General features: G+C 41.8%; 3 protein-coding genes across 3 annotated transcripts; all 3 read left to right on the forward strand.

Annotated features, from left to right (window-relative positions):
- The first annotated feature begins 76 nt into the window (after window positions 1-76).
- On the forward strand, window positions 77-2,838 carry LOC139932472 (retinol dehydrogenase 8). The gene is made up of 6 exons (XM_071926267.2): window positions 77-177; window positions 457-618; window positions 780-959; window positions 1,044-1,137; window positions 1,695-1,878; window positions 2,080-2,838. Exons 1-6 carry the CDS (start codon window positions 81-83, stop codon window positions 2,389-2,391), a joined length of 1,029 nt encoding a protein of 342 aa, XP_071782368.2. The 5' UTR covers window positions 77-80; the 3' UTR covers window positions 2,392-2,838.
- A 437-nt stretch (window positions 2,839-3,275) lies between these two features.
- Window positions 3,276-5,893, forward strand: dr1 (down-regulator of transcription 1). Its single transcript, XM_071926235.2, has 3 exons — window positions 3,276-4,144; window positions 4,310-4,473; window positions 4,640-5,893. The coding sequence occupies exons 1-3, from the start codon at window positions 3,925-3,927 to the stop codon at window positions 4,784-4,786; spliced, it is 531 nt and encodes a 176-aa protein (XP_071782336.1). The 5' UTR covers window positions 3,276-3,924; the 3' UTR covers window positions 4,787-5,893.
- A 289-nt stretch (window positions 5,894-6,182) lies between these two features.
- LOC139932464 (protein wntless homolog) lies at window positions 6,183-9,690 on the forward strand. Its single transcript, XM_071926259.2, has 12 exons — window positions 6,183-6,288; window positions 6,544-6,807; window positions 6,896-7,020; window positions 7,126-7,281; window positions 7,376-7,512; window positions 8,051-8,219; window positions 8,311-8,408; window positions 8,494-8,557; window positions 8,679-8,822; window positions 8,924-9,007; window positions 9,141-9,306; window positions 9,419-9,690. The coding sequence occupies exons 1-12, from the start codon at window positions 6,183-6,185 to the stop codon at window positions 9,517-9,519; spliced, it is 1,614 nt and encodes a 537-aa protein (XP_071782360.2). The 3' UTR covers window positions 9,520-9,690.
- The last annotated feature ends 397 nt before the right edge of the window (window positions 9,691-10,087 follow it).

Genomic DNA, 10,087 nt, shown 5'->3' on the forward strand with positions numbered 1-10,087 from the left:
CCTCCATGTCTTGTACCGCCTCCTTATGTTCGCTCTCATTCCCTGCTGCTGGAGTTGTGAGACAAACACCATCAGACACGATGAGCCAGAAGGTAGTACTCATCACAGGCTGTTCCTCTGGGATCGGCCTAGCCTTGGCTGTCCACATTGCAAAGGATGAGAAGAAGAGGTTCATGGGTAAATTAATCACTTTTTAATACGTCTACACTTGCCATGACAGACGACTGTGTTTCTTTGAAATTGTTTGATGTGCAAATAGACTGTAAAGAATCAAAAGAACTGAAGGAAAGTTAAATTCTTTGAGGTATACCTGATTAAACATTTATTAAATAGCGGCAACTGTAGTATCTGCATGGCACATGTATCAGACTGGTATGAAAACAGATTTGGTTTTGTCAGTATCATTAGAAGAAACCGCTACTGGTACAACTGTATTGTGTATGTTGTGCCTTGCAGTGTATGCCACCATGAGGAACCTGAGCAGGGGCGAGGCGCTGGTGGAGGCAGCGGGTCGGACGCTGGGCAGGACCATGGAAATCAAACAGCTGGACGTGTGCGATGAGAACTCCATCAAAGCCTGTGTGGACAGCCTGCCTCAGCGCAGAGTGGACATTCTCAGTAAGTCACAGCCACCTGGTTAGAAAGAGAGATCCAACAATTATTTTCACCAGTATTGTTTATACCAATATGCATTTTCTCAGTTCATTGCAATTTGGCCTGAATAACGTTTTCCCGGACTGTGATGTAACACTGGTCTCTCCTTGCTATTCCTCTCATAGTAAGTAATGCTGGGACGGGTCTGATTGGACCCATCGAGTGTCAGTCTATAGATGAGATGAAGGCTGTCATAGATACCAACTTCTTTGGACTAGTGCGGTTGCTTAAGGAGGTCCTTCCCGATATGAAGAGGAGGAAGAAAGGCCACATTGTTTGCATCAGCAGTGTCATGGGCATCCAGGGTGAGGAAGGATACTTCTTTTCATGAGAACATTTAATTACGGTTACAAAACAGAGGCTTAAAAACATTTTGTTCTGTTTTGCAGGAATTTTATTCAATGACGTCTATGCAGCATCCAAGTTTGCTGTGGAAGGTTTCTGTGAAAGCTTAGCAGTACAAGCCCTGAGGTTTAATCTGAAGTAAGAGACTGACTTCTTTCATGCTGCTTCTGGACTATATGGGGACAGCATGTGCTCGTTTCATTTTGGTCTCTCGGTGAGACATAAATTGGTCTCATGAGACTGGGATCAGTAAAGGAAAGATAATGCATCCTGGAGCAATATTCCCCTCTGGGGGCAACAGAATGCAACACTTGTCCAAGTCACTAACATCAGCACACTCAGACTGCAATATCCCAACACTGTTTCATGCCAAGTGGGGAAAAAAGTGCCATCCTCAGTATGTCATAGCAATAACAACCACATCACACCCATGTTTCGGGCAAGTCCTAACACATTTGAGCTAGAATATTATGTAAGAGAATAGCTCCACTGGGTGGTTTCATCTAAAATGTGAGCAACAGAATAGGGGCAAATTTAAAAACAAAATGTACCACTACAGTATTGAAGGTCAAGCAAAAATCTCTGTAGCATTTTGTTTTGTTTCTAACCAAGACAGTATACTACTTTCTTCAGTTTCCTGGGGAGAGGGATGTGATTATACTCATGTTGTGCTTCTCCTCCTTTTGTTGCCTCAGTATCAGCCTGATCGAGCCAGGCCCGGTGATAACAGAGTTTGAGCGCAAGGTCTACGAAGAGGCCTTGAAGACTGATCTCAGCAAAGCCGACAAAGTGACCGCTGACATGTTCACTAACATCTACCTGAAGAACTACAAACAAATCTTTGAAACCCTTGGTCAGACCGCTGAGGATATAGCAGAGGTACAGGACTGCTCACCCACAAAACATGCTGAACTCTCACTTTGTCTTTAACACAAGAAAATTGCCACCGAGACAAATTCATGTACATTTATTGCACCTGGTGAATAGCAATTCTGATTCTGAAATATGTTACTGTCATGTCTGGATTTCAGTCAAGTAAGTACAATATGGTTTGTGATTGTTTTCTTTTTTTTCTCCTAGCATACTCACAAAATCATCACCATGAAGAATCCCCCATTCCGCCACCAGACCAACACGCTGTACACTCCCATGACCACCCTCAAATATGCTGACCCTGATGGTGACCTGCCCATCGAAACCTTTTACAAAATGGTGTTTGAACATGACAAGGTCTTCAATGCCAGTCTGAACTTCCTCAAAATGCTGCGCTGGAGAAGTAACAAGAGCTTTACCTTGGACAAGGATAAGGATAAGGAAAAGGATAAGGAAAAGGATAAGGAAAAGGATAAGGATAAGGAAAAGGAAAAGGAAAAGGAAAATGACAAGTCGTAGAATTCACCTAACATCTTTTCATTTTACATAGCAAACTTCCTTTATTCAACTTGATATAGTCTCTTTATGTTTTGTGATATACATTATTCTCTGTATAGTTTGCCAATGCTTCTGCAATTTTCCATTATTTTATTTTTAGCTTTCAGAATTCTTTGATGTGAATGCTCAAGAGATGATTATTGTGAACGGATGAAAGATGAAATGCCATGAATGGATTTTCAAGGGATGACAGTAGAAGCATGCAGTCTCCTTTTTGAGGAGTCTATGAGCTTCTGCTGGAGCTTTTAAACCGTACTATATGGTATTCATCAGACCCCTTACCTCTCTTAACTCTTTAAGCCTCCAAAGCCCTACATTACACCATTATGAGCAGTCAGCAAAACTGTGAAGGGCATAGACAAAGTCGGTGCAGATGTGAGCTTATGTTAATTTGAGAAACATTTTTGAAATAAATTATGATAGTTCAGACGGGATGTACCACCTAATGGAGGGCCAATGTGTGTGTTTTTAAGTTCTTTTCTGAAACAGATTTTTTTTTTTTTATTATTAAATTAGTTTATTAATTCTTACACAACACGTTCTTACACAACGTTCCTTGCACTGACTTATTGTATTTAAGCACTGGATTATGTATTTACACATGCCTAATCTGGGATTCAGCCTTCTGCTTAAAGTATATGGCCTCACATCACGTGGACTTTTATTTGAGACGATGTTCATCATAATGTTATTGGGTTATTGTTTTGTTTTAGATCGAATAAATGATAGAATAGAATATAATAGAAGACATCTTTTGTAATGCTCAAAGTGGGCAGTAGATGGCGGTACCCAACACGTAGCAGACAACACACGTCTCTAAACGAATAATATATCCGGCTCTTTGTTTGACGTTGTATCCGGACAAATTTCAGCTAATGTTGCCCAGAATAGAACGTTATAAATGAATTAGTAAGGCTATCTGACATGTTTGGCTCATCCGGTCGATATTAGAAAGAATAACCTGCCGTGCTGTGGCGACTTTATTCTGATCGGCGTCTCTGACCGTCCAAATATATGCAGAGTTGATTGTTAGCAGCCTAGCCATGTTCTCAAACGCCGCTTCCCCTCGTCTTCAGGGTTGTGGGTGGCTCGCTTGCGACAGGCACCACAGCCACTAGCTAGCTTGTTAGCTAGCTAGCCTAGCATTTTTCCAGTATTCCCTTTTCCATGTTCTCTTCTTTGTGCTTTAACGTTGCCTGGACCATTTTTTGTCACATTCCGCGTAGCAACAGACAGAAGAAGCTGCTCCTCGTTTGTTTTAACAGTTAGAACTAGCTTAGTTAGCTAACTAGCCAGCCAGCTAACTTTGAAGAAACGTCTTGCTACTTAGCTAATTTAGATAGCTAATTTGCTGTTGACGCTGTCTTGCTCCGTGTTGCACACATTAACTTTACAGAGAGAGCGCCCTGCCAACGCAGGCTAACTTCTTACACAAGCTCAGCCGTGAACCTGAGCTCTTATATTTCGGAGTTTGTTGTCAAATTGCCTGCCACGATGGCTTCTTCTTCTGGAAACGATGACGACCTCACCATTCCCAGGGCAGCTATCAACAAGATGATAAAAGAAACCCTTCCCAATGTACGAGTGGCCAACGACGCGAGGGAGCTTGTGGTGAACTGTTGCACAGAGTTCATACACCTCATATCCTCAGAGGCCAATGAAATATGCAACAAGTCCGAAAAGAAGACCATATCTCCTGAGCATGTTATCAATGGTGAGTTCTTGTTTTCATGTTTCCCTCTGTGTTCTTCCAACTGCTGCCATCGTGTATTGATGAACACAGGGGGGTGTGTCCCTTTCCTTGTCATGCGTGTCTTGGCTGAAGTTTCACATCAGAGAGTGATAGTTTTGCTTTTGCCTCCTACTTTCTATTTTCCAGCGCTTGAGAGCCTTGGTTTTGCATCATACATCACAGAGGTGAAAGATGTCCTGCAGGAGTGTAAAACTGTAGCGCTGAAGAGGAGGAAGGCAAGCTCTCGACTGGAGAATCTGGGCATTCCAGAGGAAGAGCTCCTCAGACAGCAACAGGAATTGTTTGCGAAGGTACGATCTGAAACTAAGTATTTATGTTGTGAACATCACATAGTATCGTTCTCAACCGGTGCAGCTGTTGTTACTGTCAGCATATGATCCTTTCCAATTGCCTAATGAGCTCTTCATTTGTCTTCTTATATTCTGTGACTCTGATGGTTTGATTGTGTTTCCACAGGCGCGCCAGCAGCAGGCGGAGCTGGCCCAGCAGGAGTGGTTGCAGATGCAGCAGGCTGCCCAGCAGGCACAGATGGCAGCAGCATCTGCCAGTGCTGCCCAACAGGCTGGTTCCTCCCAGGATGAAGATGAGGAGGACGACATGTGATCCCAGGACACCATTAAACCTGTCTGAATCCCTCCCTTGGACAGTGTTGGCACAAATCGCCCAGTACTGTCAATGGCAGAGACCTGAGATGTCTTTTGACAACTGGCGTACATCAGTCCAACTTCAAAAATGCACATCGGCATGGACAGTTTCAAAGATGGGGGGGGGGGGGGGGGGGATTTCTAGATAGCCACATGTCTGGAAACAAGTATCTGAAAAGACAACTATTTGGATTAAGACGCTGTTATGAAGTTTTTGATTCATCTCATCTTTCCCCTTTTTTTTCCGGTTGCTTATGTTCAATTTTGTCTTGACATTGTTATGTTGTGAGTGATTTGTAGATTTAGAGATGAATTGTGGATACACTGAAGACAGATGGTGGTCAGGACATGTCAGTGATTTTGGCTAAAACACAGCAAGTGTTCACCTCTTCAGGTACTGCCCCTTTAGCTAAATTTTGTTATCCGTTGTACTAGATAACATTTGGTGGCTTAGGAGAACGGCTCTAGAATTATTTCGGAGCAACTGATTCCTCCTTTCTTGTTGTCCTTTTTTGACAGTAATTTTTACAGAAAAGGTTTCCTTTTACCCTCCTCTTGATATATTTGTTTAACAGAGGATCATTTGAGGGGTTGTGAATATGTATTTGAATTTTTTTTGTTAAATAGAAAATGAAATGGACGTTTTGTTTTATTTTAGCTCGGTCATACAGTTTATGATGCATTTTCTTTTCATACTTTCAACCACAGTATTGCTAATTAACTACACCTTTCAGAATCTGAATATTTTTGACTCATAGAACCAAAGATAGAGGATAGACTAACACCCCTGAGTTTGTGGTTTTCTAAGGTGTAGGTGCTATGTGATGCTTGGTTGCTGATTGCATCCAAGATAATATACACAATGTTATGGATGAACTATCACTTTGTAAAATGCTTTGATATCCTGGCTGAATTTGTTATTTCCCCTCCTCCGGCGCAGTATCAAACATTTGCATTGTGACTGTGGTAAATCCTCAGTGTAAAGATAAGTAAACTAGTTGTGATACACATTCACTTGCCTACTACAGAGTTGTATTCTTTAAGCAATAAAGGAAACATGTTTTATAGACAAATATTTTCTCATTGTGTTCTTTTGATTATTAAACAGCAACCATCACTATTTGCTCTTTTAATAATTCTTCTAAAAGATGATGGTTAGATACACACTGTGATGAAAACACCTGACGTCCCTTCAACTGCGGGATACTATTTTTGGATGTCTGATGTTATGAAACGTCTTGTCTCGGATACCTGTCGGCAAGTAGTCCAGCTGCAGAGGAGCAGTTTGTCTGTCTGTTGGACCAGTCGCATAATCGTCTAGTCGTGTACGTCATTTTCCCCAAATATCTTTTGAGATGTCTGGAGCAATCATCGAGAACATGAGCACGAAGAAATTGGTTGTATTCGGTTTTATTATACTTACTTTCCAAGTGCTGTCAGTTTTGGTCGGAGGATTAATTGGTAAGTAATCAGATTTTCATCCTTGTTAAATTGCTCTAATTGGAAATGGTTTATTGACGCCGTCAAGACAAGCGCACTAATACGGTCCATGCGTAAAAAGCGCACCGAAATAACTGCGCGCGTCGGTTTCTTTGAACCAGCCTAACTAATTAGCATCTGAGCGAGATCATTAGAACGCATCTTTATTCTACTAATATTGAATGATACTTTATTCAAACAATACACCTCTATTCCACTATTATTTCTCTTTGTTAGCTCCCAGTCCCACCAGCGCCATTCACTACTTGGCCACCAAATGTGTCGCTCGCCACAGAGCGGGCGGCTGGCTCATGCCATGGGGATCAAACCGGTGTCAGAAGATTTACAATTTCGATGACGCTCTGGCGAAAACTCTTGATGCCAACGACATAGTTTTTGCTGTCCATGTCCCGCTGCCCAACAAGGAGATGAGCCCCTGGTTTCAGTTTATGCTGGTTGTACTACAGTTTGACATTGCCTTCAAAATGATCAATCAGATTGGTAAGAGGTGTGTCTTTGGGTGTCAGTTACACTGGTTCTTGTGGTGGATAACAAATGATAAATGTAACCATATGCTCTTTCTGTGTAGAAGAAGGTGTTATCATCACTATTGATGCTGGTTTGGCATACAGAGATGACGTGTTATCTAACTGGACCACAACATTTCACTCTGTGGAGCAACGACCACTCAGGTGTATGTTTTCAATCCCCAAGGTAAACCTTTTCATCTGAATGCATAGACCAAATATATAGACCAATAATCAATCTAATTTAATTTGTTTATGCCCTGTAACATGCAACAGTCCATGATTTTTGCAGACATTTGAAAATGAAGGACGCTTTTATGACTGCGACCCCATACCGTTTATAGAGCTTGGGAGTGTGGCCCACAAATATTACCTCATTAACCTGCGCCTGCCAGTAAATGATACAATGAATGTTGGCATTGGAGAAATAAAGGACATCCATGTAGTGGTGAGTTTTATAGTCTAATTTGACTGCTCATATGTGTTTTGATTGCAGTAGAGACTGTGTCCCATACAAATATGTAATGTCTCCCTTCTCCAAGGGCATCCACCAGAACGGAGGCTTCACTAAAGTGTGGATCAGCATGAAGACTGTCTTCAGTCCCTGGATATTTGCAGCAACAGCCTGGTACTGGGGGAGAATCAGCCTCATGACGAGACCACCGGTCCTGCTGGAAAAGTAGGAGCCAATTAGGGGAGAGTGGCTACATACAGGGAATGCTTTGTCTTATAGTGACACATTGCGATGCCAAAGCCAATGTTTTTTTTTGTCTACAAAATGACATACTATTGAAAAAGGTAACAGTATCAAAGGTACAATCCCTACATCTGTTTTGGCTCTACATACTGTATTTTGTTGCTGACTGTATACATAGAGGAAAATGCTCTCATCCTTTTTCCAAGGGGAAGTGAAGTTATACAACCTCAGCTCCTCTGTCTTCAATTCAAGCGCTGAGTGCATCCTCTTTGGCTCTGTTAGCCTCTCAATGAGAATTTAAAGCCATAGGTGAAATCTGTCATATGTTAAGAGGTACACAGAGCCTCAGGGTGGCGTGTGGAAAGCAGGAGAGAGGAAAGATGCTTGATCTAAAGTGCTTGATTGGCCTGGTAGAAACAGGTTAATAACCCGCCTGCAGCATAAAGGCATTTGTCTTTTAAGAGCAAATGCAACTCCTTCTTCTCTGTAGAGCACTAGTTCCACTGTCTGCCTTGTGTAGAGTGATATTCGCCCTGGGTATCTCCATGACCTTCCTGAACGTGCCGGTAGAATGGCTCTCCATGGGGTTTGAGTGGACGTGGATGCTGCTGTTTGAAGATGTGCAGCGGGGCGTCTTCTACTCCACACTCTTCTGTTTCTGGATCATCTTCTGTGGCGAACACCTCATGGTTAGCATCTTGTACTTTCTCTTTTGTCCTGATGCTGCATGCCTTCACAATATCTATACCATTTACGTTCTTTCCGCGATCAATCATTCAGGACCAAAGTCAGAGGAATCAGCTCTCAGCTTACTGGTGGCAGGTTGGGCTAGTGGTGTTTGGCTCGTCTCTTCTCCTCATATTTGACCTCAGTGAGAGGTAATGACTTTTGATTAAGTCTTATTTGTATTTCTATGTACCACCATTGTATGTATTCATCTATGTCCTTAATTTCTTACTTAAGGGGTGGTCATCTGAGTAACCCTTTTCACAGTGTTTGGGCATCCGCTTTCGGGACGAAGGTTGCAGTATCCTTCAGATATTCATTTTGCATTGTAAAAGTCTGCTTTTGCTTTATAGGAACATGTATGTGTGTCTCTCAGGCCTCCCTCAGTGTGAGCCACGCTTTCTCCTTGACCGCCTCCACAGATTACCTTCATTATTGTGGCAGCGATTTCTGTTTGCCTGTACTTCCTTTCCCTGTGCCGTATGGTGGGTTCTGTGTTCAGGAACATTGGCGGGAAAATGCAGCAGCTGCCTGCAATGCCACAGGCTAGGAGACTGCGCTATAAGGTTTTGTTTGTTTTGGTCACTTGTGCACATATGTAGTTAAATTCTTACTGACAAATTGTTAAGATCTGAATCAAAAATGTTACTGAAAATCGTTTTGGCAGGGTATAATCTTCAGGTTCAAGTTTTTGATGCTGGTAACTCTAGCATGTGCAGCCATGACTGTCATCTTCTTCATCATAACTCAGGTGAGAATAACCGTTTATGATCAACATGCAAGCGATAACTGCTTGTTGACTGATCAGTAGTATATTATTATTTACTATTTCGTCATGATTATAGCCTCCTAAAATCATTCCTGCTGATGTCCTGCTATTTCAGGTCAGTGAAGGACACTGGCACTGGGGAGACTACACTCTTCAAGTGCACAGTGCCTTTCTCACTGGGATCTATGGCATGTGGAACCTGTATGTCTTCACCATCATCTTCCTCTACGCTCCCTCTCACAAGCACAACAGAAATAAGACAGGAGACAGACAGCAAACAGGTCTTTAATATTTCTACTCGACAACAAAGGAAATAGATATTAACTTTGTAAACATGTTCAATTTGTTCCATCCCAGCAGATGTTTGACTAATGTCATGTTCACTATTGGTAGATGTGCTGGAGACGCCAGAAAGCCAGGAAACCCAGCTGACCTACTGTGAGCAGGGGCCAACAGAGAGCTACAGAATCACTGGGAAAGTGGCTGAGGAATAGGCAGACTCAGTTTTGGTTAGAAGACATGTTTTGTTGTGTTATTTCTTTATACTATTGCTGTTTCTGGACCTGACTTGTATTTGTTTACATAGTTATGATTCCAGAGTTTTTTTTTATGTACACCTACCTGACTATATGAGCGTCTGAGAATCTAAAAAGGTTCTATTATCTTGTGCTCTGTTCTTACTACTTTTATATGGACAACATAAAAACAACAGGAATCAAAAGATGTGGTCAATCCATATATATTAATTCCTTGATTGTGTGTGAAATGAGGACCCCGCATTTTAATGCACTTAACTTGTATTAGATAGTTGTGATTCCACTGTTATTTTTGCACATCATGTGAGCCTCTGATAATGATTGTCTTATATTGTCCTTTGATTCTCTTGTGCGGATAACTGCATTAAAAACACAGTTCATCAATCGTGTCACTCAAGCATCTACCTGATGTACTAAATCAACTGCTATGCTACAAGTGTTTGTTTTTTTTAGCCTAATTATATTCTCTGACCCAATTGGACACATGGCCATGTAAAGATTGTAAAAGCTATTATAGAAGTGTTTT

The sequence above is a fragment of the Centroberyx gerrardi genome, chromosome 9, assembly GCF_048128805.1.
Source record: "Centroberyx gerrardi isolate f3 chromosome 9, fCenGer3.hap1.cur.20231027, whole genome shotgun sequence".
NCBI lineage: Eukaryota > Metazoa > Chordata > Actinopteri > Beryciformes > Berycidae > Centroberyx > Centroberyx gerrardi.